This window comes from Rhinolophus sinicus, linkage group LG06, assembly GCF_036562045.2.
Source record: "Rhinolophus sinicus isolate RSC01 linkage group LG06, ASM3656204v1, whole genome shotgun sequence".
Classification (NCBI taxonomy): Eukaryota; Metazoa; Chordata; class Mammalia; order Chiroptera; family Rhinolophidae; genus Rhinolophus; species Rhinolophus sinicus.
Window position 1 is genome coordinate 9,636,789 of NC_133756.1, and position 27,820 is coordinate 9,664,608.

The 27,820-nt window shown below is 38.0% G+C and overlaps 1 protein-coding gene and 1 pseudogene across 3 annotated transcripts in view; one reads left to right on the forward strand and one right to left on the reverse strand.

The window, feature by feature from the left end:
• Nucleotides 1–4,534: 4,534 nt before the first annotated feature.
• The window catches only part of LOC109444829 (argonaute RISC catalytic component 3), a 98,357-nt gene continuing 75,071 nt past the window's right edge, over nucleotides 4,535–27,820 (forward strand). The window contains exons 1-2 of one of the 3 annotated variants that reach the window (XM_074334390.1): nucleotides 4,535–4,972; nucleotides 27,557–27,728. Coding sequence is in view for 1 of the 3 variants with exons in the window: in XM_019726510.2 (XP_019582069.1) it covers nucleotides 4,954–4,972; nucleotides 27,557–27,728 (191 nt within the window). In the remaining 2 variants the exon portion in view is untranslated. The remainder of the gene's footprint in view (nucleotides 4,973–27,556; nucleotides 27,729–27,820) is intronic. The other 2 variants (XM_019726510.2, XM_019726513.2) reach the window with 2 other exon arrangements.
• On the reverse strand, nucleotides 13,659–14,722 carry LOC109444831 (small ribosomal subunit protein eS8; annotated as a pseudogene).

The following is a 27,820-nucleotide window of genomic DNA, read 5'->3' on the forward strand; positions in this document are numbered from 1 at the left end:
AGTGGGCTTGGTTGTACTTTAAATGCAAATTGGAACATGGGGGAGACTTTTCCCAGTTGAAATAAGACTTAAAATAAATGTATGACCCTTAGTGAAGCAGAAGTAGTTAGCAGAGCAAAGGGGAGGATGATCATTATGGCACTTTTTTTCTTTTACCATACATTTCAATTTTATTAATGATTGATGTTAAAAAAAAGTTTCAAGATTTGGCTGTTGGTTGCTACTCAAGAGAAAAAGATGATGGGAGCCCAAGGCCTGATTTGTCTGGTCCTGGAGCTCAAAGTATTAAGTTAAGGGTTGTCCTAGCACCCTGGACATCCCTTTGCAGTATTGGTGGGGCAGCCTTCCCTCTGCCCTGTCATTCAGCCACATGTATTGTAGCACGTTTTTATCTAGCAAGTGGCTTGGAGCAGAGTGAGGGTGGGTATTTGTTGGGTATCTCTTGGCTTAGCAGACCCCAAATCTCTTGGCAGTTAGGTTTGGGGGCTAAAGGAAAGGGTTACAGTACAAAGAGAAGACTATTTTCAAGTTCTGAGTCTGAGCAATTTCCAGACTGTTGCGTGTGCTGTTGGAATGGCAAGTCGCATTGAATTGTCACAAATAGCTCTCCCTGTTTCTAGCTTTCAAGACATTTATTCCTCTGGCTATCGGCTGAGGAAACCTGGCAAGCTTAGAAATGCAGAGCATGAGAGAGGCACTCCTGTAAAGCAGCTATGTCAAGGAGTAGCTGGAAAAGTGGACTTGCTGGGGATAAGGTACATTTTAGAAGTTGTTCACTTGAGCGCCATGACTATCTTCCCCAGGATGCTATATCGAGGTTTTTTAGGCCAGCGTGGTTTACCCTGCAGGAACACATTGTCCTCTGCTCTGGACTGCAGCAGCTTCACCACTATCTTCTTGGAGGTGTCTTTTTGGGACAGAAATCTGAGGGACCTTTCTAAGGAGCCCTCCATCCCTCGTCCCCACATATTGAAGGCAAGTAACTTTCTTAAAGGAGGCAGTAGGAGATCCCAGCCAGTTTTTTTGAAAAAGCCTATAGGTTGTTAATGGAAGTGAACTGAAAAAGGAGGCTTGGGAACTTTGAAGTATTTGGCTAGGCGTTTTGTACAGTATCTGTTTATCTTATTTAATTGCATCAGCACAGCATTCATGTGATTTATCAATTACCTTCAGTTGCATATAACAAAACTCCCATTAAGTTGGCTTAAATAAGGAAACTATTACATGACAAGATGTCCTGATTTAATATGGCCCCAAGGTTGGTTACTTCAGTGGCTCAATGATAAAACCAACAAACCAGGTTCTTGCAGTCTTTTTGTTCTGCTACCCTCTATGTTGGTTTATCCTCATGCTAGTTCACCTAAGGGTCCCAGATGGCTTCCATAATTCCAGGGAGGAAATGCTGACAAAACAATGTCTTGCAGAAGAGGGACTAAGTATTTCCCATGTTTCATGTAAAGTAAGAAAATCCCTGGAAGCCCCAGCTAATCTGGCATCATGTGTCATTTGCTAGAACTGGGTCATCTTCCCACTCCTGTCATTGGCAAAGCAAATAAGATCATCCATCATGAGTGGCTTAGATTAACTAGGAGTTACCTCTAACTTGTGTGGCTTAGAAAGGCAAATCATGTCTGTTAGACAAGAAAGAAGGACTGTTGGGTAGGTATCCAGCAGTGTCTGCTCTACTCAAGTCCTCTGGTTTTTACAGAGGAGGAGTGTGAGGCTCAGAGTGACTTTCCTAGGATCACAGATAGTAGCAGAGGGCCTGCAGTCTCAGCTCTGAGTGTCCCTAAAGCCAGTATGTTTTATACCGTATCCTGCTGCAGTACAAAGTACAGCAGACCCTTGAACAACACAGGTTTGAACTGTGTAGGTCCACTTATGTGCGGATTTTTTTCAGTACATATGCAGTCGGCCCTGTGTATCCTCCCAGGTTTTGCATCCGTGGATCCAACCAGCTGCAGATCAAAAACAGTATTTTCAGTCCCTGGTTCAGAGTCCATGGATGTGGAAAGCAGACTACATGTTCTACACTTTTATATAAGGGACTTGCGCATCCTTGGATTTTGGTATCCACAGGGTCCTGGAGCCAATCATTCCAGGTCCTGAAGGATATCTCTAGTTAAGTTTTTGAGGACCTAAAAGTCATACATGGGTTCTCAGCTCCCTGGGAGTCAGCACCCCTAACCTCCGTGTTGTTCAAGGGTCAACTCTAGCTTGCTTTCTGCTATTTAAAAACTGGTCTAGGAGAAGAGATTTGAACCCAAGTGTCAAGTCAATACAGCTCATGGGAGAGGGGAGGATTCTCTCCAGTTGCTCTCATCCAGTAATGATGTGTGTGTAGCACAGAAAGCCTAGGAATGCACCTTTCAGCGAACGTTGATTTCCTTGCCCCTGAGATTTCTCTACTATTTTGTAGTTCTTCCTTCTGAGAGCAACCAGTGCCACGTCAGTTGAGGGCAGTTTTAGCCTACATCCTGAGCCCCATTCTTGAAGCCCACTCATTTATTCATCCATCCCACAAATATTTACAGAATGTTGCACTGTTGTAGGCACAGGCTATGACAGTTAACAAGATGCACAATGGCACTGTTCTATGCCCTTAAGAGCAGACTACTTTGGGAATGAGGGTGTTCAAAACTAGTGTGTGCATGTGGTCAGGGGAAAGCCTCATACAACTTTGCTTTTGGCAGAAGCATTCAAACGTTTTTTGCCTTCCCACTTCCTGATACTATAATTCATGAACCTTTCACTTGGGCCTGTTCTGAAGAGGTGGGGGTCCCTGGATAGCAGAAGTAGGTGGGAAGGCATCATGGACATTTATTAAACTGGATCTAATTAAAAAGTCCAAATCCTGCTTCATCGATGTCAGCAAAGAAGACAGTGGCCCACCTCCAGGGTTTATCACCCTCAACATGTTTATTCTGGGAGATGCCGGAGAAGCCTGCAGTCACTTGAGGAACCAGTTCTAGAATTGGGGGTTGAAGGTGTGATAGACCTTTGCACAACAGTTGGTATTTACCCTGTCAGATGCTGCTATAGACTTGGATTTGTCTAGTCAAGGATTGAAAATAACTTTGAAGATACAGTGTTTCATCTGGTGACATTTAATTTGATATTTTAAAATTGGGGAGGGCATTTTCAGTAAACAGGTTATGGATGGGAAGGAAAAAGAGAAGTGGTATCAGATGTGTGTTTGAATCCCACCCATTTATGAAGTGTTTATGGTATGTGTATCTAGTAAGTGCTTTAAAATGGTAAATACAGTAAATACTTTTTTATTCACTAACATTTAGGGAGGGTTTTCTGTGCTTTATGCACATTCCCTAATCTCACAACTACTATAAGGTACATATTCTCTCCAGTTTTCAGATGAGGAACCTGAAGCCAGGAGGCTCAAGTGATTGATCCAAAGTCCCAGTGATTGGAGGGGGAAAGGGGATGATTTAAGATAGGATACTTTCTCTCCTTTTCCTCTTTGTCCCAGCTTTTTAAAAAAGAATGTACTTTGATTTTTTAAAGTCTAAACAACATTACTGATGCTTAGGAACATAGGGAAAAGTCATGAATCATCCAGCCTGAATAAAATAGTATCACCTTTCATTAAAGGAAATAAATATTAAGGACCTATTATTTGCCAGTTAATGTGCTTGTCCTGGTAATCTAATCTTACATTCTATTGGTAGAGGGGGCACACAATAAACTAGTAAAAACAAATTACAGATTAGAACAGGATTATTAAGGAAATACTGTAATAGAAAAACGGTGCCCTCCCATAGCCAAAAATGCCTCAGTCTTAAAATTGAGGTGTAAAAAGGAGGGGTGGGGTGGAGAGAAAGAAGAGGGTTCCTTGCCGTGGGAACTGAAAGCAGAGAGACTCCCAGTAGCAAAAAGAAGCGCTTTGCCCGTTGGGGGAGTTAGACCAGCATAGCTGTAACATAGTGAAGTCTTGCTTGAAGAGAAAAGCTGGGCCCCGTCACACAGTGCGTTTGGGCCCTGGAAAGGAGTTTGGGTCTTAGTGTGACGAGACACTATTAAAGAGTTTTAAACATGGAAATTATTCGCTCTGATGTTTGTGTAATGTCCTGGTTCTTAATCTTCTCCCAAGCTAAACTGTACATTTTACCCCCCAAATCGTCGTCAAAGAAACCCTACGGACTTGGAGTGAACCACTGTAGTGGTTACTTGACCACTAGTTGAGGAGGAGGCGCGTAGGGTCGCCCCAACTGGGCGTGGAGTGAGAGGCTGGGGAAGGAGGGTGGCCCTGCCCAAGACTTGCTTGGCACGGGGCCCCTGCACCTTGACCAGCCTCGCTCCAGGTAGCTCCTCCCCAGGTAAGCGACACCGCCCTCCGCGACGTCGCAGGCAGGCAGGGCTCCGCACCAGGGTGGCCCGAGGAGCGCCGCCCCTCCGGGTCGTCTCCGGCCGGCACAGCGCAGCGGAGGCCCCGCCCCGACGCGCGTGCCCCAAGCTCCGCCCACACTAGCTGCCCGCTCCCCACACCTCCCCTGCGTCCCCCGCGCCGGCCGCGTCCGCACCGACGTCGCGCCCGCACGGCTTGGGACGGAGAGGCGAGGCTTGGACGTCCGGCGAGCCGGGGCAGCGGAACTGACGCCAGCGGGCTTCCGGGGACGGCCCCCGGGGAGGTCGGCCGCGGCGCCGCAGTCGTGGAGGGGCAGCCCGAGCGTCAGCGGCCGCGGGCGACGCAAGTTCCGCACCGCGCTCCCCTCTCCTCGCCTCACGCTTCTTCCTCTCGCTAGTGGCGTGCTGCCTCCCGACGGCGGCTGTTCCTGACGTGAGCTTTCGGAGCGCGCTCGCTGAGAGGAAGCCGTCGCCACCCCGCCTCGGGGCCGAGTGAGAGTGCCCGTCGCGCCGCGTCGCCCCCTTCGCCGCCTCCTTGCCCCCCAGTGGCGGGCGCCCTTCTCGCTGGAAGCACTCCCCCCAGCTCCATGAATGGAAATCGGCTCCGCAGGTGAGTGTGTCCCATGCTGGCCCGGTCGGTGGCGGTGTCCCCAGAGCATCGTCGCTCCCTCAGCCTCGGCCCCGTCGCGCGAGGTGAGCGCCGTCCGGGCGGCTCCCCCTCGCCGACCCCCGCTCGGCCCCTCCTCCGCCTTCCCGCAGCCCCGCCGCAGTTCCCGGGAGCCACTGAATTGGCGACACCGCGGGGAGGGGCACTGCTGAGAGGATTGAAGTTTGGGGTTCTCTAGTCGATAGTACTCTTCTTGTCCTGGGGTCTAGAAGGGTTTGCCATCGCTTTTGTTATTCCGGCTGGAGGTGTAACGGTGTGCGTGTCCTTTTAACTGGGTTGTGTGTCCCGTAGAGGCGCTGGGCAGGTAGCTCTCTCCCTTTCTTACCTCTTAAGGTAGTTGTGAAGATAACTGTGAGGTAACAGATGAGGATTAAGTTTGAAATAGGTTTTAGTGCAACGTCAAATGCAAGATGACATTTCTCCCATCCCCGAGTTCTCTTGTGATGTTTGTAGCAGCGCGGTATGTAGTTCTTGAGGATCTTGGAAATGTCATATCAGCCTGGATCTCTGCTTATGTGAGGAGGTGGATCTTAAAATTGCTGACAGTATATTCTTTCATTCTCTATTCCCTAGCGGTTCGGTTGTCATATTCCTGGAAATTTGGAATTAAGAAAACTTTCTCTCCTTGTAAAAGGGTAGCCTTGGGAAAAAAATCGCAACTTGGACAGTACTTATTTGAAAGGAAAAAGCACTATTTATGGTTCTAAAGTAAGTAATTGAGGGACATAAAGTAGATGTTACATAACGGCTTGTTTTCCAAAGGAGCATTCATACTCGGTGTGTTAAATTTGAAAGTATGCTTCATCCAGTCACAGATTTATAAATTAATTTTCAAAATATTGGTGGTGGTGGCGGGCGTCTTGTGACTAATGGTATCCCAAGTCCCTGAATTTCACATCATAGTTTGCTAGTTTGGGAGTTACCTGAATATGAGATAAGAAAAACTTATGTAAAAGAAACCAGTGACATAATGATAAAGAATTTGTTAATTAGGTTAAGGAGTATAATTTTCAAGTAGATGCAGAAGCACTCAAATTGTAGAGGTTGTGACAGGGAGGGAGAGAGGTTTATTACAAGTTTTATTATATGGAATTTTTAACTTTCTACTATACTCTTTACGGAATGTGATGATTTGGGGTTATAGGTGATTTTTATATAACTGTCCTGTTGTCAAGCCTGGAAAACAAAACATGAAAGTTAAACACTTTATTAATCATTCTAAAACTTTTAAAGACATTTCAAAAAAAATTTTTGAAGTTTTTTTTCCTTTGTCTTCTTTGGGTTTTTTATATGAAATTATGCCCAAATATATAGACAACATCTTAGAAAGTTCTTCCGAAGTCAAACCACCTAACCAACTGATCCAGCAAGCCAAGTATGATTCAGTAAACGCTCCTGTGAATTCTTGAGCTTAGAATTGGACATCTTGAAATGCAAAGTTTATTATTCAGTGTAGTTTATACATAAGTGACTCTAATCTAATAATGAAGATAAAGTACAATTTAGCTCGTTTGTCATCATTAAAAACAAAGTTTTCATTTTTCCTGAAACTTACATGCAATTGTTAAATTACACATGAAATTGAAAGCATTGTTGGGAAAAATGTGCAACTAAGTTTTAAATAAAAAACTGACAGGTACGTACTTTGGTTTAAAAATTTTAGATGTAAATGTTCTCTAATAGTCTATTAAGTCAGTGTTGGATCTTGGCTCTCCAATTCTGTTCCAAGTCTTTCTTTTGTGTGGAGATTCTTAGAAATCATCTTATGACAGGATATTTTAAAATCTAGTCCTTAGGTGGATACATAGAAAACTTAAATTTATTTGTATTAGAGGATTTCGAATACAAATACTGTAGTTTCTTGGTGAATCATTCCTCACTAAAAGTTATTTGTCTGTTCTTCCCTTTTGCATGAAATATTTTAAGTGATTTTTAAGGGTGTCCTGTTCAATCTACTGATCTAGTACTGTGTGAACTTTGATTTAACCCAAAAAGCTGCCACAATTGGTTTGTAAATAATAACAGTGTAGCATCTGTGCTTCTGACTCCTTAGAGGAACTTGCTGAAACCCTGTTTTTTATGGTTTAATTACAGCTGGGCTAAAAGTATATGTTATGTTTTAGTTCCAAATAGAGTGGGACTAGAGGAAGCAGAAATGATCATTGAGATATCACTTCTCCAGAGTAGCTATATTTTAGGACCTTAACTATTCTAGTCTGTATTTTTAGGTAAAGTCAGACTACTGTTTAGGGCAGACGGAATTGTACCTAGGGACCAGTGGAAGAAAAACATTTACCTTAAATTACTATGCAAATAGATTTGACAGGTTTGGTAGTTGTCTTATACAATGTTGCAAAAGTGAATAGACTATGTTTCTGTCTTAGTTATACTTTGTGTTTGGATACTCTGCATTCTTGAACAATAAAAATCAAGAAAAGTCATTTGAGAACAAGTTCCAAAAGAACAAAAATTTCATGTATGGAAGCTAGATTTAAATAAGGTAGAAAAAAGTGGGTTCAAAATACTAAAACAAATATAAGGCCATTAGGTTCTCAGTTGACTATTTAAAATAAACAATCTTTAATCACCTTGGAGAATGTTTTTGATATAAATTTTTTCACTTGCATTTTTTTTGTCTTGGAAAAAAAATGTCAAACTGCTGCTCTGTCTGGAGGACATTAATTTTGAACATGGAAAATGTTTTTCTACTTGGTTGTCACTTAAATTTTAGCTTGTGCTGCTTTGGAGTGGCCATTACATTTTTTTTCCCTAGTATTTGCTGCTTTTGCCTGGCAGTGGGACTTATAAAAATGTGCAAAATTATTTTGATTTTTGTTTTAGAATTTAATATCTCTGACAGTGATGGAATACCCTGAGGGAAAATGAAAAAGGAAGCAAGAAATAACTTGTTTCAAAGGAAAAAAAGAACATACATGTAATCCTCAAATATAATTCAATTAACACGATGAAGACTTTTAAAAATTATCTATGATTCCATCACGCTGATATGACCACTTTTAAAATCTTTAAACCAAATTCCAAACTAATAAATCTATTACTTTAAAAAAAATTTAAGAAATTAAGTAATTTAGGGGTTAGAATGAATGAAATGATTTCTAGATACTACTTCCTTTTGCTGTTTTGGAGAATTTTATGTATAAGTTGGTATTTTAGCATTAATTTCTGTTCATTTATATTTTCCATTGAGAACATTGTATTTGTTTGATTCTATAAGCCTACCCTGATAGTATATGCAAAGAGGCCTGGGGCCCTGTGAAGGGAACATTTCCTAGAAGAGTTCTCTGTTGTATATGGAAAAATCCTAACTCAGAGTAGAATTCTTGCCAAATTGTCCTAAATTGTTAGATTTTAGTCGAATACTATGTTGCCTTATATCACAACCCTCTTTTATCATATTAGTTTCCATTGTCTTAAAATACTTGAAGATCTACCTAAAAGATGAATTAAATATTTTGTTAACCTAGTGAAACATTTTCTCTTATAGTGCCTAAAGCTAGGATCTAAATAACTTACAAGTTTTTTTTTTTCTTTTTTTAATGGGTAAAGGGGGGAAAGGCAAGTGATAGTTCTGTTTCATGAAGGTAGAACTATAAAGATAATTTAAGAATAGTATCCTTTCCAAACCTGCTTAGTCTCAGTTTGTTGGGATGAACAGCATTCACCAGACATTCCTACTTCTAATTCAGTTGTCTAGGATACTTAATAGACTTCATTCTTGGCTCTTTAACAAAACAGATGTGAGAAAGAATATTGTGTGGTTTTTTTCAACCATAAGGGTTATGCTGTTAGGATACATGAACAGCCTTTCTGTATTTGGAGTTTCTGTAGTTTTTCTGTCATTATCTATTAAAATTAACAACTTTCTTTGGCTACTCATTGCTTTAAAAAAAGGCTTGAGATTTAGCAAAACCTTGTCACACAATAATGCTTTCTCTTATATCTTAAATGTAGACTTTTTTGGTTTGGTTACAATAAAAATTATGTGCATTAGTCTGGAATGTCAGTTTAATGAAATAATCTGGCAGAATTCTTCATTTTAATCATCCGTTTTTTCCCCACATTGTTTCTAAATTGTCCAGTTCTTGAAAAATCAGAAGATAGCTATAGCATATAGACAGGGATATTTTTCATTTGTGGAAGAATTTTGCCAGAAAATGTTCTCAATTGTAGGCTTACATAATACTGTTTTTGAGTCATTACTAGTACTTGATATTTTAAGTGACTTCTAAGTCTAACTTCATTAGTATACTCTGAATTTTAAAAAAATTTAAAGAATAGCATTTATATCTTAGCAGCAAAGTCCCTTTTTTCTTTTAAAGAAACCTCTGGCTTCTAAAATAGAACTTGATAAATATACGTATATTTAACATAAAAGTGGCATTACTCTAAAATTACTAAAAATGTTTCTAAAATTTTTGCTTGGGTTCTCAGAGTTTTTCATAAAGCTACCCAGCAAATAATTAAAACTATTAGTTACAAAATAAATCTCAGGGCTTTTCCATAGTGCAGAGGCTACTTGGATAATATCCCCTCTTATTTTCAAGGGGGAAAATGCCTTTTTAAAAATTGTTCCCCGTACTACCATCTGAGAAATTTAACCCTCAACAGTCTGAATGTTCTGTGAGTGATTATTTAGCTGTAGTGATATGGTAAATGTAATATAATAATAAGTACATTCTGTTTGTACAGGTTCATTGAATGAATAAATAAAAGTGTTAGGTGGGGGTTACTAAAATCTCATGTTGATATTTACTAGTTAGCCTTGTAGGTTTAACTAGTAAACAGAGGCATTTTATCATCTCAAATTTTGAGGTCAACCACTATATATTTATTTTTCCAAAATAAAAATAGTATTTTTTCTGATTATAAAAATGCATGTTTATAATTTTTAAAAAGCAAACAATATAGGAAAGTCTATAATAGAAAGTGAAAATAATATGATCCCATCCTCTCAATAAAACCATTGTTAATTTTTTCTTGTATATCTTCCTAGACAACCATCCATCTGTCCATCCATCCATCATACTGCTTTTTCTACTCAGTAATGTATCATGGACATTTTTTCCATATTAATAGTTACATCTATGTAGCCATATAATAATTTTTACTGAGTGTATAGCATTTAATTTTATATATTATTTAATCAATCTAATTGATGGTAGTTTAGATTTTTTCCTTTTTTTAAAATTATTATTATAAGTAAAACTTTGGTAAGTATCCTAGTATATATGTCTTTGTATAGTGGTCCAGTGATTGCTTTAGTATAAATTCTAGAAGTGGAATTGTTGAAATGAGTATGCCATAAATACTAAAGCAAAAGTTTGTGAAAATGGATAATTTGGTAATAGGCTGTAGTAACGGTACAGTTGATTTTTATTTATTCACTGCTTATGTTTCATCAGTTATATTTGCTTTAGGCTGTTATTTAGCTTTAATTCAACAACTAGTACATGTTAGGTTAAGTCAGTGAACAACATATACATACATATGCTTTTGAAAATGTATGATTTTCGGTTTGAAGTTTAATATGGTTAGTTAATATTAGCCAGTACTTACTATAGCTACTGAAAGAAAAGTTTGAGGTGGAGAAAAATTCCAGATAGTGCTTTGCATTTTTATGTAATTACATTTTCAACTCTAGTGGGCAATATATGTATTTATTAAATAAGTAGAATATGCATCACTGGAAGTATAATTTGTTGTATTGTCAGAATTGTTTCTTTCATTAATTTATATTAAAATATTTTTGGATACTTAAATTTGATTATTATTTTATAGTTAATAATGGTAGAGTTCTGGTACATTGCTTATTTATGAGACAATTTTGTTTTTTGCCAGTTTGTATAAAAAGCACCAGGTAAAATAATGATAATGTAGAAAAAAGTTGGCACTGTGATATAATGTAAAAAGCATGGGTTTTAGAAACAATTCCTGGCTTTCAAGTTAACTGTGACTTGGTAATGATGTGTATCATTATAGGTTCATCAATTATAGCAAATTTACCACTGGTGTAGGGATGTTGATGAGGGGGGAGGCTGTCTTTATGTGGGGGCAGAAGGTATATATGGGCAGTCTCTATCTTCTGCTCAATTTTGATGTGTACTTAAAACTGCTCTAAAAAAAAGTCTATTTAAAAAAATTAACTGTGACTTTGGGCAGTCACATTTAATCTTCCTTAACTTTAATTTTTTTTTTTTTTTTAAGATTTTATTGGGGAAGGGGAACAGGACTTTATTGGGGAACAGTGTGTACTTCCAGGACTTTTTTCCAAGTCAAGTTGTTGTCCTTTCAATCTTAGTTATGGAGGGTGCCGTTCAGGTTCAAGTTGTGGTCCTTTCAGTCTTAGTTGTAGAGGGCCTGCAGCTCAGCTCCAGGTCCATGTCCAGTTGCCATTGCTAGTTGCAGGGGGCGCAGCCCACCATCCCTTGCGGGACTCGCGGAATTGAACTGGCAACCTTGTGGTTAAGAGCCCACTGGCCCATGTGGAAATCAAACCTGCAGCCTTCGGAGTTAGGAGCATGGAGCTCTAACCACCTGAGCCACCGGGCCAGCCCAACCTTAATTTTTTTATCTGTAAAAAGAGATTAAGTATGCAAAGGAAATGGCATTTCCTCTCTTCCTATTTTTTAAGACTTTAGTATAGAGAATTGAGGATGTATATAAATAAGAGATTGTATAATAAATTCCCATGCATCTGTCACCCAAACCCAACAATCATTAACCCATGTCCAGTTGCATCCCTTCTACTTTCCCCTCCCTTGTATTTTTTTGAAGCATATTCTGGACATATTGCTATTTCATTCATAAATATCTATTAAGTATATCTATAAAAATTATGGATTCTTTAAATAAGCCACAGTACCATTATCACAACAAAATAATAATACTTTATATCAAATACCCAGTCAGTGTTCAGATATTTACTTGTCTCAGATATTATATGGTTTCTTTTTAACAATTTGCCTTATTTTATTTATTTTTCCTTTTTGAGTCAGGATCCAAATAAGTTCCACACATTGTGATTAACTGATACGTCTTTTAATCTGTAAGTTTTCTATTCTTTCCTCCCCAAAGTTTATGGATTGTTTATCCTTTTAAAGTTTTTCACAGCCTGGATTTTGCTGGTTCCATCTTTGTGGTGTAATTTAATATATTCCTCTGAATTTACTGTAAACTGCTAGGACCTAAAGACTAGATTAGATTCGGGGCATTCTTTTTGAACTTAGTCCAGTCAGGTTTTTGTCCCCACTACTTCACTGATACTGCTCTTGCAAAACCCAATGGTCATTTCCCAGATCTTCATTTTATTTGACTTTTCAACTGCATTTGATTAAGTTGCTTCCTTCTTGCAACACATTCCACTTGGCTTCATGGGTACCACTCTTCTCCAGGTGAGCCTCCAACTTCATTGGCTATCACTTTTCCTCTTCCTTTGCTGTTTCCTCTTTATCTTTCTGGTCTCTAAATATTGAGAGTGTCCCAGGGCTTAGTATTCTTTGTATCCTACTAGAGTCTGGGTGATTTCCTCTAGTCCAGTGGTTTCAGATACAACTGAAATGTTGAGGACACTCACATTTACATCTCCAGCCTGGACTTGTCCCTTGAACTCCACACCCATCTAACTGCCTACTAGACACCTACTTGGATAGACACCTCAAACTTAAAATATCCTGAAAATCCTCTTGATTTCTTCTCTAAACTTGCTCCTATCACTGAGTTTTTCCTGTCTCAGTAAATGACACTTCCATTCTTTCAGTTGCTTAGACTAAAATACCTTGAGAGCTATTTTCTCTCACCCCCCACACTTAATTCATTAGCAATTCTCATCAGGTCTACCTTTTAAATATTTTCCATATCAACATTATCAACCCTGCTTTGACCTTTACATACAATTTTTTGTATAGCAGCCGAGGTGATCGTTTTAAAAATTTTTAAGTCAGATCATAATGCTTCTTGACTCAGAACCTTTTGTTGGTTTCTCATGTCTCAGAATAAAATCCAAAAACTTCATCATGTTTTACAAATTTTAATCTGATCTCCCATTCTCTCTCTGACATCATTTCTTACCATTCTCTTGTTCACTCTGCTCCAGGCATAGTGGTCTCTTGCTAGTCATCAAACACCAAGCAAGCATCTGCTTTTTCTTTTATACTTTGATTTTTCCTCTGCCTGGAATGCTCTTCCAGATAGCTACATTACTTGACCTCTCACTTCCTTTTGTTTCTGCCTACTTATTACTCTTTCAAAAAGGCCTTCTTTGACAAAACTATCTAAATGGCTAACTACCTACTTTGTTCCTAACCCGCACCGCGCCCTAACACACACACAAATACATTCTATCCCCTGAAACCTATTTTTTTTCTTCATAACACTTCTTACTACCTGATTGGCAAAAAAGAAATACAATATAATCTGCCTCCCATTCCTTCCATAAAACCTTCATGAGGACCAGGTCTTTATTATTATTATTAAAACTGCTGTTCACCTGAACTGAGCCTGAGAAATACTTGGTACTTAGAGACCGTCTGTAAATGTTCCTCCTCCTCCTTCTCCCCCTCCCCTTCCCCCTCCCCCTCCCACAGACTAAACTAGTAGGAGGGATGATGATTTATTTGCCTTTCCAGGCCTTGAATTTCCTCAGGTAAAACTCCAGTTCCTTGCCCACTAGCACGTAGCCATCTGCTTGGCCACAGTGGCCTGGTCTTGAAATGATGCATGGAAGAAGTTTGCCCTGGAACTGCTCCTCTAGAAGACTGCTGATTTTAGCATTCTTTTTCCTTTCATCATATTTCTTCTGAATTTTTTTTTAATCGTGTTTTTTTTTTGTTTAAAACCTCTTCCTCTTCCGGAGTCAGCTTTGCCCCCTTCTTGCGGCCAGGGGCAGTGCATAGTGGGGCTCGTACCACTGTCGGTTCGGTGTGCTGTCAACGAGCACAATGCAGTGCAGACCATTCGTCGTTGGATGCGCTGTAGACCACATCAGTAATCCTTGTTTTGTACATACAACACTCGGCACCCCAGGAGAAGGTCCCCACATCCAGCCTCAATGCACGGTAGTCATGGCCTCCATGCACAGGGGCTGTGTGTATGTGGCAGGGGCCAATCTTAGTGTTGGCAGCTCATATTTTCGCTTCTTGTAGTAGGGCTTTCTCTTAACCCCAGTCTTGCGACGCTTGTGCCAGTTGTCCCAAGAGATGTCCATGGCTCAGTGCCAGTTGGAAAGAGAATGTAAATATTTCTTGAACAAAATAATGAGTCAATGGATAATTACTTAATGGGTGATAGACTTTCAGCAAATGTTAGTTTGTGTACTGATGTATAATGTACTGATTAAAAAATGCAGGTGCTGAAATCAGACTGTAAATCCTAGCTTTGCCACTTTCTAACTATGAAAAGGTTTTTTAATCTCCGTGGGCTTCAGTTTCCTCAGTATAATTTAGTACTTGCCTCAAAAGTTATGTTGTAAGAAATCACCTAGTGTATGTCAAATATTTAATACTTAATACAAGTTAGCTATTGTTATTGATATGACTTTCCTTAAATATTAGGATGGGATATCCCCCAATATATTAGGTATTACTTAAGCAAAGTTATTGTGACTTATTAATCTACCGTGTTTCCCCGAAAATAAGCCCCAGTTAAGATCGTCAGCCAGATGGACACATTTAGTACGTTATGACGAAGTCCCACAAGATGATGACATGACTGTGTTTGAATAAATGTAGATTGTTGTACATGAAAAGATAAGACATCCCCTGAAAATACGCCCTAATGAGTCTTTTGGAGCAAAAATTAATACAAGACCCAGTCTTATTTTCTGGGAAACATGGTATTTATCTATAAAACCTAGAACATAATAATTGTTCAATAAATAGAGAAATGAACTTTTTACGTTTTTTATTTTTTATTTTTTTTTTATTTTATTGGGGAAGAGGAACAGGACTTTATTGGGGAACAGCGTGTACTTCCAGTTAGAGCTCCAGGCCTTTTTCCAAGTCAAGTTGTTGTCCTTTAAATCTTAGTTGTGGAGGGTGCCGTTCAGCTTCAAGTTGTCCTTTCAGTCTTAGTTGTGGAAGGCGCAGCTCAGCTCCAGGTCCAGTTGCCGTTGCTAGTTGCAGGGGGCTCAGCCCACCATCCCTTGTGGGAGTTGAACCAGCAACCTTGTGGTTGAGAGCCCACTGGCCCATGTGGGAATCGAACCGGCAGCCTTCGGAGTTAGGAGCACGGAGCTCCAACTACCTGAGCCACTGGGCTGGCCTATGTTTTTGATTTTTTAAAAATTTTCTATGGGAGCAATGAGTTTCATAAGAGAATGGGGGATACAGAACAATAAAATATTTTTAAGCCAATCTTGTTAGTAATCACATGTAAGGAAAACGGCAGAAAGTTATTTTTTAACACATAAAAAGCTTTTAAATATTCTAATGCTTAATGCTAGAGAGGGTAAGGGGGAGAAATTTCATGAATAGTAATGTGTTCACTTGCCAGTTTAGCAGCAAATATCAAGAATCAGAAACATGTTCCTGGGGCCGGCCCAGTGGCTCAGGCAGTTAGAGCTCCATGCTCCTAACTCTGAAGGCTGCCGGTTGGATTCCCACATGGGCCAGTGGGCTCTCAACCACAAGGTTGCCAGTTCAATTCCTCGAGTTCCACAAGGGATGGTGGGCTCCGCCCCCTGCAACTAAGATTGAACACAGCACCTTGAGCTGAGCTGCTGCTGAACTCCCGGATGGCTCAGTTGGTTGGAGCGTGGGCTCTCAACCACAAGGTTGCCGGTTCAACTCCCACAAGGGATGGTGGGCAACGCCCCGTGCAACTAGCAACGGCAACTGGACCTGGAGCCGAGCTGTGCCCTCCACAACCAAGACTGAAAGGACAACAACTTGAAACTGAACTAAGATTGAAAGGACAACTTGACTTGGGGAAAAAAAAAAAAAAAGTCCTGGAAGTACACACTGTTCCCCAATAAAGTCCATTAAAAAAAAAAAATTAAAAAAAAAAAAAGAAACACATTCCTGTTCCTACCCTTTGATCTGGTATGTCTACTTCTGAAAGTTATCTGAAGGGAAAAATTCTGTATGCCAGTTTCCTTCTCTACCTCCTCCAAATAAAACAGTAGGTGCTTGATGCAGGGAAGTGCACTTAGCATATTGTGTGACATGTTGTAGATGCTTATTGATATTTGCTGGAGAGCTACTATTTTTTTATGACTTATATGCCAGGCACCTCTAGAATGTATAGGTAGTTTTATCTCATTTTTAAAATAAGGTAACTGAAGTACCTATATTAAAGGCCATATGTGAAAAGCCCACAGCTAACATACTCAACTAAGATCAGGAACAAGACAAGGGTGCCCACTTTCACTGTTTTTATTCAACCTGGTACTGGAAGTTCTAGCCAGAACAATTAGGCCAAAAAAAAAGGCATCCAAATTGGAAAAGAAGAAGTAAAATTGTCTTTATTACAGATGACATATTATATAGAAAACCCTAAAGACTTTACCAAAAAGCTGCTAGAACTAATAAATGAATTCATTAAAGTTGCAGGATACAAAGTTAATACACAAAAATCTGTTGCATTTCTATACACTAACAACAAACTATCAGAAAGAGAAATTTTTAAAAAGTGCCATTTACAATATCATCAAAACCAAAATACTTAGGAATAAATTTAACCAAGGAGATAAAAGATCTATACATTGGAATCTATAAGACATTGATAAAAGAAATTAAAGAAGACACAAATAAATGAAAAGGTATTTCATGCTCATAGATTGGAAGAATTAATATTGTTAAAATGTCCATACTACCCAAAGCGATTTACAGATTCTGCAATCCATATAAAAATTCCATTGGCATTTTCCACAAAAATAGAAAAAAATCTTAATATTTAAAAATGTATATGGAACTGCAAAAGACCCCAAATAGTCAAAGCAATCTGAAGAAAGAAGACCAAAGCTGGAGGCATCATACTTCCTGATTCCAACCAAATCACAAAACTGTTATCAAAACAATATTGTATTGGCATAAAAATAGACACATAGATCAATTTGAGCCCAGAAATAAACCCATGCATATATAGTCAATTAATTTTCAACAAAGGAGCCAAGAATATACACTGGAGAAAGAACAGTCTCTTTATTAAACTGTATTGGGAAAACAGGATAGCTATATGCAAAAGAATAAAACTGGGCTCCTATCTTACACCATACACAGAAATTAACTCAAAATGGTTTGAAGACTTGAACATAAAACCTGTGACCATAAAACATCTAGAAGAAAACTTAGGGAGTAAACTCCTTTACTTTGGTCTTGGCTTTGATTTTTTGGTTTTGACAACAAAAGCAAAGATAAATAGTGGGATTACATCAAACTAAAAAGCATCTGCTCAGCAAAGGAAGCCATCAACAAAATGAAAAGGCAACCTATAGAATGGGAGAAAATATTTGCAAACCACATATTCGTAAGAGGTTAATGTCCAAAATATATAAATAACTCATGCAACTCAGAAAAAGAAAACCACCTGATTTAAAAATGAGCAAAGGAACTGAATAGACATTTTTCCAAAGAAGGCATACCATATTTCCCCGAAAAGAAGACCTAACCAGAAAATAAGCCCTAGCATGATTTTTCCAGATGCTCGTAATATAAGCCCTACCCCAAAAATAAGCCCCAGTTAACACATTGTGTACGGATCACGAGACTTCGTTTTTTCTGAGCCATGCGTTAAGGACGGATAATGAGAATTTTCGTTTTTACTGTTGACTCTTTTTACTTTGCACATTTTATTGAATTATTTGTGTTTCGTTAATAACAAAGGAAGCTGCTTTCTGCAGTATCACACCAGGAAGGATTACTAACATCATAAGTGAGTAAATCCTAAAAAATTCCATAGAAAAATAATAAATGACATAGAAGCATTTACGCTTTAAAGAGAAGAGTGCATTTTAAAGTAGTTTCTTTTAAAAACCTGCCGGAACAGAGTGGTATGAGGGATTTAAACCCCACCGTACGCAACGTGTTAAGATTGTCAGCCGGACGGACGCATTTAGTACATCCGTTGCGAAACACGATGGAAGTATTGAATTATAAAATAATAATATATAATTAAATATGAATAAATAACATTGACATTAATACTTACAATAAATGATAATATAAATTATAATTAAATATTTGTAAATACCCAAGCGGTTGCCTTTGGACGAGATGTAAACGCCTGTGTAAACAGATGAACTCAAGACTTATTGCCAAATGACCAATCGGAGTACAGACACAACGCATGAATAACATGCGCACTTGATAATGAATGGACGTGGTTGTGTCTAATACGAATCTTCATAATTCAATATGTCATGTGTTGTAATGGACATACTTAATGCACTCGTGTGAAATAAATAAACGTTTTCTGAATTTTGGTGCCTGCAATTTTTCGTCGCTTTTGTGTGGACTGTCATTCTTAACTGTCATCATTTTTGTTGCCACTCCTGTCTCGTAAGTCTTCAGTTAACACTTGATTTAATGGTAGATTTAAAGGGAATAATATTTTGACCCCCAGACAAGATGAGAGCAAAGCGAAACAGCTATTCCATTGAGTAAAAGAAAGGAATCGTGGGGGACTCCCGGGGCAAGAATCTTATGGCTTTCTGCATAGAGAAGAAGTTGGATCTCCAAATGGTCTGAAAATGGTGAGCAGAGTACGATAACCTCAGTCAACAGGTGGACGAGGGAAATGCTAAGAAGCGCAAGTGTGAATCAGGTTGGCAACCATTATTTCTTGAGCTGGAAGCATCATCTCTGAATGGATTGCTGACAGGAGATCAAAGGCTTTGGTTGTGCGCAGGACTGATATTCAAGCATTTGCTCTTGAAATGGCACAACAGTTAGAAATATCCCCAGAAGAATTCAAAGCATCACAACACTGGCTGGATGGCTTCCTTCAGTGATATGAATTGTCTCTAAGATCGACAACACTGTTCAAGCTGGAAGATACTGAAGTTATTAAATGTGAACTTGCATTCAAGTCCTTTGTTGATGGCATCGACTTTTCTAAATACCAACCCTCCAACATGATTGCTATGGGTGAAACTGCAGTGTTTATGGGCCAAGGATCGCAAACGACAATTGATCAGAGGGGTGCCTCATCAATCTGCATTCTCGCCACTGGTTATGAAAGTGCACATGTTACCTGTATTTTGGCAATTAGCCTGGATGGAAAGAAAGCCCCACCTTTAATCATCACTAAGGGCAAGAAAGATAAGGTTGAACATGTTTCAGGCATTTATGTTCTTGAAACCGAAAGAGCCTGGTGCACACAAGCAGTTATAAGGAAGTGGGTCGATTTAATGTTGCCACTTGTTTTGCGTGGTGGCCAAAGAGGTCCGCTAGTCTGAGATTCAGCCAGCACTCACCACGCTAAAGACATGAAGAACTTCTTGCAAAGAGAAGAATAGATCAAATAATGATTTCCGCAGGAATGACTGCCTATCTCCAGACTCTTGATATTGCAATAAACAAGCCATTCAAGGACCATTTGCGTGTGGAAATCAATGACTACATTGAAAGTAGAATGGAGAGAAATCAGTGTGGAAACTCTGAAGCCTAGCCTGCAAGAGGTCGTGACTTGGGTGAAGAATTCATGGGATTAAACCACTGACAGCTGTGTTGCCAGTGCACTACGAGCAGGCTACGTGGACAAGAAGTGCTCATTTAAGGAGAGCTCTATTGCTGGATATGAGAGATTGGGGCCAATGGTTCTACAGGATATGGAGTCGCAAGAAATTCAAGCTGGAATTCGGGGTTTGGAGAGTTAGGACGACGTTCCAGAAGAAGATAACATGACTGTATTTGAATAAATGTAGATTTTTGTACATGAATAAATGAATAAATGTAAATTGTTGGACATGAATAAATGTAGATTGTTGGACATGAAAAAATAAGACATCCCCTGAAAATAAGCCCTAGTGCATCTTTTGGAGCAAAAATTAATATAAAACCCAGTCTTATTTTAGGGGAAATATGATACAAATGTCCAACAGGTACATGAAAAAGTGTTCAACCTCACTAATTAGCAACGAAATGCAAATCAAAACCACTATGAGATAACTACCTCACACCTATTAGGATGACTATTATCAAAAAGATAAATACTGGCGAGAATATGGAAAAATGAGAACGCTCGTACACTGTTGGTGGGAATGTGAACTAGGATGGTCACTATGGAAAACAGTATGGAGATTCCTCAAGAAATTAAAACTAGAACTACTGTATGATCCAGCAATCCCACTTCTGGATATTTATCCAAAGAAAATGAAACCATTATCTTGAAGAGTTATCTGGACTCCCATGTTCATTGCAGCATTCACAATAGCCAAGGTATGGAAACAGTCCTAAATTTCCATCAGTGATGAATGAACCAACAAAATGTGAGATATATACATAATATATATTACATATCAAACAATGGTTATTCAACCTTAAAACAGGAAGTCCTGTCATTTGTGACAACATGGATGAACACGGGAGAGCATTATGCTAAGTGAAATAAGACAAAGACACTACATGGTAGCACTCATAAGTTGGGGGGGGAAGTCACACTCGTAGAAACGTAGAGAAATGGTTCCCAGTGGTTGTGGGAAATAGGGCAATGTTGGTAAAATGGTACAAACTTTATAAGATGAATAAGGTCTGACTATCTAATGTATAATATGGTGACTGTAGTTGATAACACTGTGTTATATAATTGAAAATTGCTAAGAGAGGAGAACTTAAATGTTCTAATGCCTCCTCCCCTCAAAAAGGTAAATATGTGAGGTGATGGATGTGTTCATTAACTCGATGGGGAAAATTCTTTCATAGTGTCTACATATATCAATTCATCATATTGTACACTTCAAATATCTTTTTTTTAAAAATAAGGGAACTGACTCTTAGAGGTTATGATTTTCCCATGGTCATTAGATCTAGAATTTGAACTCAGGTCTGAGACAGTAGTTCAGTTGAATTGATTATTATAGTTACTGTTTCTATCAGTTAAAACTTAGCTGCAAAATCCAACTGAAATTAATTTAAGGAAAAGGGGAGATTTATTGGCTCAGAATCCAAGGAAGTTTGAATAACAACAAAAAGAACAGGTTCACAACTGAGCTTGCATCTAGAGCAGTTGGAACTAGGAATTAATGGTATCAGACTGTTCCAGCTCTTATTTTGACTTCTGTCTACACTGGCTTCCATTTTCTCTCAGTGTTGATCAGTTTTCTCCACACATTGGGACACCTGACCTTTAACAGCTATGATATCTCACAGCTTTAGCCACTGGGCACGAAATGCCTGATAGTTGTGTAGGTCCCAAGTTAAACAAAAAAAGTCCCAGGGCAAGGACTTACTACTTTGTGTTGGGTCTGGTCTCTGTCCTTGGACTAGTTAACTGTGGGATGAAGTTCTTCATGTAGGCACATAGCAATTGCTGGTCTTCATGTACTTGAGAGAATGTACAGTTTTCAAGGGAGTGGCCAGTAGGTGGAAGAAAAGGGTGGAGGTGTGTTTGGCATAACAATCCCACAATATCTACTGTAACTGCTTATCTTTCACTATTTATGATAATGAAGATATGGACGCAAGCTAAACATCCTCCAGTGGAGCTTGGTTAACACGTTGTGTACGGATCACGAGAATCTTCGTTTTTTTCTGAGCCATGCGTTAAGGACGGATAACGAGAATTTCAAAAGATTGGGCAGAGAGTAGTGAGAGGCCAAGACAGGGAGGTGAGAGGAGTGGCGATAGGGAACCAGCTGTGAAAGTGCCTACGCAGCGGGCCCCCAAGGAAGACAATCCAGCCAGGCTCTCGGGAGATTTGGCTACGCATCATCTGGAGCCCATAGTGGGAAGAGGAAAGAAAAAATATCACACACGGGTGTGTAAAGTGTGCACATCAAAAAAAGTGAGAAGTGAAACTCGGTACATATGCAATTTTTGCCGTGTCCCACTGCATAAAGGAAGCTGCTTTCTGCAGTATCACACCAGGAGGGATTATTAACATCATAGGTGAGTAAATCCTAAAAAATTCCGTAGAAAAATAATAAATAACATAGAAGCATTTACGCTTTAAAGAGAAGAGTGCATTTTAAAGTAGTTTCTTTTAAAAACCTGCCAGAACAGAGGGGTATGAGGGATTTAAACCCCGCCGTACGCAACGTGTTAATTGTAGTTCATTGGCATAATAGATTATTATATAACCCATAAAATTATGATTGTGAAGACCTTAGTAATACAGATATGCCTGTGATGCTATGTTAAGTGGTAGCAGAATATAACATTTTATATTCAGTGTGTTTGCTACTGTGAAAATTGAAAATGTAGTGGAAGTGATTCAGATTACTCACACAGAAACTTACGAGATAGTATGAGACAGGGTCACTGTAATCCACAGTCTGGTCCCTAGCTTTGCAGATCCTGATGCTTGGTTTTATCTGGGCATCTAAAGCTAGTCATCATCATGAGGGACTGATTGATGCTAACTAACTGCATTTACAGGAGACTAATATATAAATCATATATTAGTAATTTACAAATAAAAATATTATTTCTAGAGCATCAAGAAGATTCATATTGACTAGTAGCAACTTCTCTTCCTCCGGTGTTTTATCTGGATATCCAGACAATAATCAGAAGGTTGCTCGTGATCATGGAATCAGAAAAAGGGACTTCATGTGATACGCTCTTAAGCATTAGGGGTAGAAATATGAATCACAGTTTCTGTCCTCGCATCACTCATAGTTTATATGAAAATACAGGTAGTTAAATAAATAACTATAGACAGAAGACAGGTTATTTTATTAGACTCAGAACTCCCACTGAAGAAAACTTAAAAATCTGGATAAAATAGAGCAAAGTGCCTTCTTGAAAGCTTGAAAGAACTGATTAAGAACAGGTAGTAATCTGTTCCTGAAAATCAGACAATCTGCATCACAATCACTTGATTGGGAGATTATTTCTCATTATTTCAAATGGGAAAAATTATAATGTGTTAGATATCAACCTAACCTCAGCTAATTTCCAAAAATGTAACTAAAACACATTAAAATATATGTATCTCAATGTATGTTAGGATTAAAATACTTAAGAATATCCTTCTTGATCTCCAGATAGTAACATGATCGGTTATATACAATTGCTTTGTGAGCAGTACATGACTAAGTACATGACCCTTTTTTAAATTTTATTGCATTCCTCTTTTTTTTAATTGACATATGCTAGTTGGCAAATGTACAACATAGTAATTTGATATTTGTAAATATTTAAAAACGATCACCACAATAAGTCTAGTTAACATCTATCACAATACATAATTACAAAAATTTTTTCTCTTGCGATGACAACTTTTAAGATCTATCTTAGCAACTTTCAATTCAGTTTTATTAACTGTAGTCACTATGCTGCACATTACACTCCCATGACTTATTTAGAACTGGAAGTTTGTACCTTTTGACCCCTCCCTGTATGTACCCACCCCCTACCTCTGGTAACCACCAGTCTGTTCTCTACATCTATGAGCTCAGGTTCTTTTATATTCCACATACAGGTGAGATCCAGTAGTATTTGACTTTCTTTGTCTGACTTATTTCACATCCTGCCCTCAGGATTCATCCATGTTACCACAAATGACAAGATTTCTTTATTTTTTGTGGCTGAATGATACTCCATTGTGTATATAAAGCACATTTTCTTTATCCTTTCATCCATGGATAGACATTTAGGTTGTTCCCTTACCTTGGGTATTGTAAATAATGCTGCAGTGAACATGGGTGTACATATCTTTTCAAGTTAGTGTTTTCATTTTCTTCAGATAAATACCCAGAAGTAGAATTACTGGATCACATAGTACTTATATTTTTAATTTTTGAGAAACCTCCATACTGTTTTCCATAGTTGATATGCACCAATTTCTATTCCTACCAAGAATGCCCAAGGGTTCCCTTTTTCTCCATATCCTCACCAACACTTGTTATTTCTTGTCTTGTGAGTAATAACCATCATAACAGGTGTGAGGTAATATCTCATTGTGGTTTTGATTTGCATTTCCCTGATGATTAGTGATGTTGAGCACCTTTTCATGTACCTGTTGGCCATCTGCATGTCTTCTTTGGAAAAATGTCTATTCAGATCCTCTGACCATTTTTTAATTAATTGGTTTTTTCTATTGAATTGTGTGAGTTCTTTGTATATTTTGAATATTATCCCCTTATTAGATATGTGTTTTGCAAATATTTTCTCTCAGTCTGTGGCTCATAATTTCATTCTCTTTTACAGAACAAAAGTTTTTAATTTTAATGAAAACTTTTTTTTTTTTTTACTTCATGGATTATACTTTTGGTGTCCTACGAAGTCATCACCAAACCCAAGGTTACCTAAGTTTTCGACTATGTTGTGTTATAGGAGTTTCATAGTTTTGTGTTTTACATTAGCTCTTTCAGCCAGTTTGAGTTAATTTTTGAAAAAGGTATAAGGTCTGTCTAGATTATTTTTCTTTTTAATGTGGCTATCCACTTGTTTAGTACCATTTGTTGAAAAGACTATCCTTTTCCCATTGAATTGCCTTTGCTCCTTTGTCAAAGATCAGTTGACTGTATTTGCATCAATTTTGGAGCTATATGTTCTGTTCCCTTGATCTATTTGTCTATTCTTTGACCAATACTGCAACCTTGATTATTGTAGCCTTATAGTAAGTAAGTCTTGAGTTATAGACCAGCAATGAACAATTAGAATTTGAAATTAAACGCACAATACCATTTGCATTAGGACATACACATAAAGAAATACTTAGGTATACATCTAGCAAAATATGTACAAGATCTATATGAGGAAAATTGCAAAACTCTATCAAAGAAATCAAAGAAAATCTAAATAGAGATATTCCGTGTATATGGATAAGAAGACTCAGTACTGCAAAGATGTCAGTTCTTCCCAACTAGATTTATATATTTAGCACAATCCCAATCAACATCTCAGCAAGTGATTTTGTGGACATCAACAAACTGATTCTAAAGTTTATATGGAAAGGCAAAATACCCAGAATAACAACACACTATTGAAGGAGAATAAAGTGGGAGGACGGACAGTACCTGACTTACTATAAAACTATAGTAATCAAAACAATGTTTTGTCGGCAAAAGAATAGACAAATATATCAGTGGAACAAAATAGAGACCCCAACAGGGTGGGTTCCAATCCCAGTTCTGCTACTTACTAGCTATGAAATTTTAGGCAAGTCATTTCAGTTTCCCTCATCTATAAAATCATTATAGGGTTTGTATGAAGATTAAATGAGATAATGCATATAAGTCATTTAGCACATCGCTTGAGACATGCTAAGAGCTTGATATATTTTAGCTGTTGTACATTTTCTAAATTGATCCTGACAAGATTCATAAAAAAAGAAGCAGATCAAGTATTATTGCCATTTTATAGATCAGGAAATAGAGTTTCAGGGCTATTAATATTTGACAAAGGTCAAGTGGTTAAATAAATGGCAGAGCCAGAACTGCGCATATGACCTAGTCTAGAATTAGTCAGTAATACGTGTCTCAGTCTAGGATGGCAGGAAGATTATGCCCTCAGAAGAGATTTTACAAATATATGAAAACAATTTGAAAATAAATGATTCAGGCAGCACGTTAATGTACTTTTATCCACAGTGAAAAAAAATTGTTGTTAACCCAACTTTTAGTTCCTGATACAAACTCATCTTGGTCATGATGCATTTTCCTTTTGATATATTTCCATATTTAATTTGTTAACATTTTGTTTAGGATTTTTGCATGTGTGTTCATGAATTATATTGTCCTGTGACTTTTCTTTTTCGTAGTGTTCTTATCAGGTTTTTGTATCAGGGTTTTTCTGGCATCATAAGTTGTATTGGGGTATGTTTACTCTTTTTCCTATTCTCTGGAAGAATTTGTAGAAGATTGGTATTATTTCTTTCCTTAAATAGTTGGTATAATTCTATAGTGAAGCTATCTAGAATCTTTTGGTGTGTGTGGAAATACTTTTACTTGTGGATTTAATTTTTTCAAATAGTTACAGGACTTTTCAGATATTTTAAATGTAAGTTCAGGTAATAGTTATTAATTTATCAACTGAATTTATTATTTGAACTTTGTTTAACAAAGCTACAACATTTTGAGTTTTAAAACTTAATGCTAGTATCAATTAGTTTTTTTAACTGTGATAAAATGCACATAAGGTTAAATTTACCATCTTAGCAATTTTTAAGTGTACAGTTTAGTTGTATTTAAGTATGTTCACATTGTTGTGCAGCCAATTTCCAGAACTCTTTTCGTCGTGCAAAACTGAAACTATAGCCTCTAAGCAACAATTACCCATTCTTCCTTTCCTCCAGCCCCTAGCAACCACTCTTCCACTTTGACTCTAGGAATTTGACTACTCTAGGTATCAATAAGTGGAATAATATAGTGTCTTTTTGTGACTGGCTTATTTTACATAGCATAACATCCACAGGTTCATCTATGTTGCTGCATGTGTCAGAATTTCCTTCCTTTTTAAGGCTAATATTCCATAGTATTGATATACCACATTTTCTTTATCCATGCATCCATCTGTGGACATTTAGGTTGCTTCCACCTTTAGGCTATTGTGACTAATGCTGCCATGAGCATAGGTATACAGTCATCTCTTCAACACCCTGTTTTCAATGCTTTGGGGTATATAACCAGAAGTGGAATTGCTAGATCATATGGTAATTCTATCTTTAATATTTGGAAGAACCACCATGTTGTTTTCCAAAGTGGCTGTACCATTTTACATTTCTACCAACAAAGGACTTTTCACATTTTACATATTTTTGTGTATCAGTAAGCTGTATTTATCTGTTTCATCAAACTTTCAAATTATTGGCACAGTGTTTATGATGTCTTGAGTATCTGTAATTAAATCATTTCCTCCTCCCCCCCCCCCTTATTGGTTACATAAGCCTTTTTTCTCCTGTTTTAAAAATCAGTGTTGCCTGGAGTTTATAGATTTTATTTATCTTTTCAAGTAACTGATTTTGTGCTTTATTGATCCTTTTTATTGTATGTAGTTTTTATTTTGTTCATTTGCTCTTATAATTATAATCTTATATAAATATATTCTTATCATCTACTCTCTTTGCTTACTCTGCTGTTAATCTCACACTCTTCGGGTCTGATTTGTGTTCGCTCATGCTCACCTGGGTTTATGTGATTGCTCTCCCTTCTTCCTAATCCTTGCAAAAACAATTTTCCAGAAGTAGCCAGGGTTTTGTTTGTTTGTATGTATGTTTTTTTCTTTTTTCTTTTTGTATGTTTATTTTAATAAGGAGAATAAATTGGGATGAAAGAAGTTGAAGTGTTAGAAATTGGCTCCAACCCCATGGTCAGCTATACTTAAAATTCTAACGTACTCTGATTGACAATGTTATCAAATGTAGTTTGTAACAGTGTTACTCTTTTTTTTTTTCCCTCTCTGGCAGGACCCGTTGGGGCCCAGCCCCTGCTCATGGTGCCCAGAAGACCTGGCTATGGCTCCATGGGCAAACCCATTAAATTGTTGGCTAACTGTTTTCAAGTTGAAATCCCAAAGATTGATGTCTACCTCTATGAGGTAGATATTAAACCAGACAAGTGTCCTAGGAGAGTGAACAGGTAAGAATCATGAAATCATGGAGATCTTTTGCTGTTAGTATTTGTCTTTGCCATAGTAATTGTTTATCTTGTGTATCCAAATAACAATTATA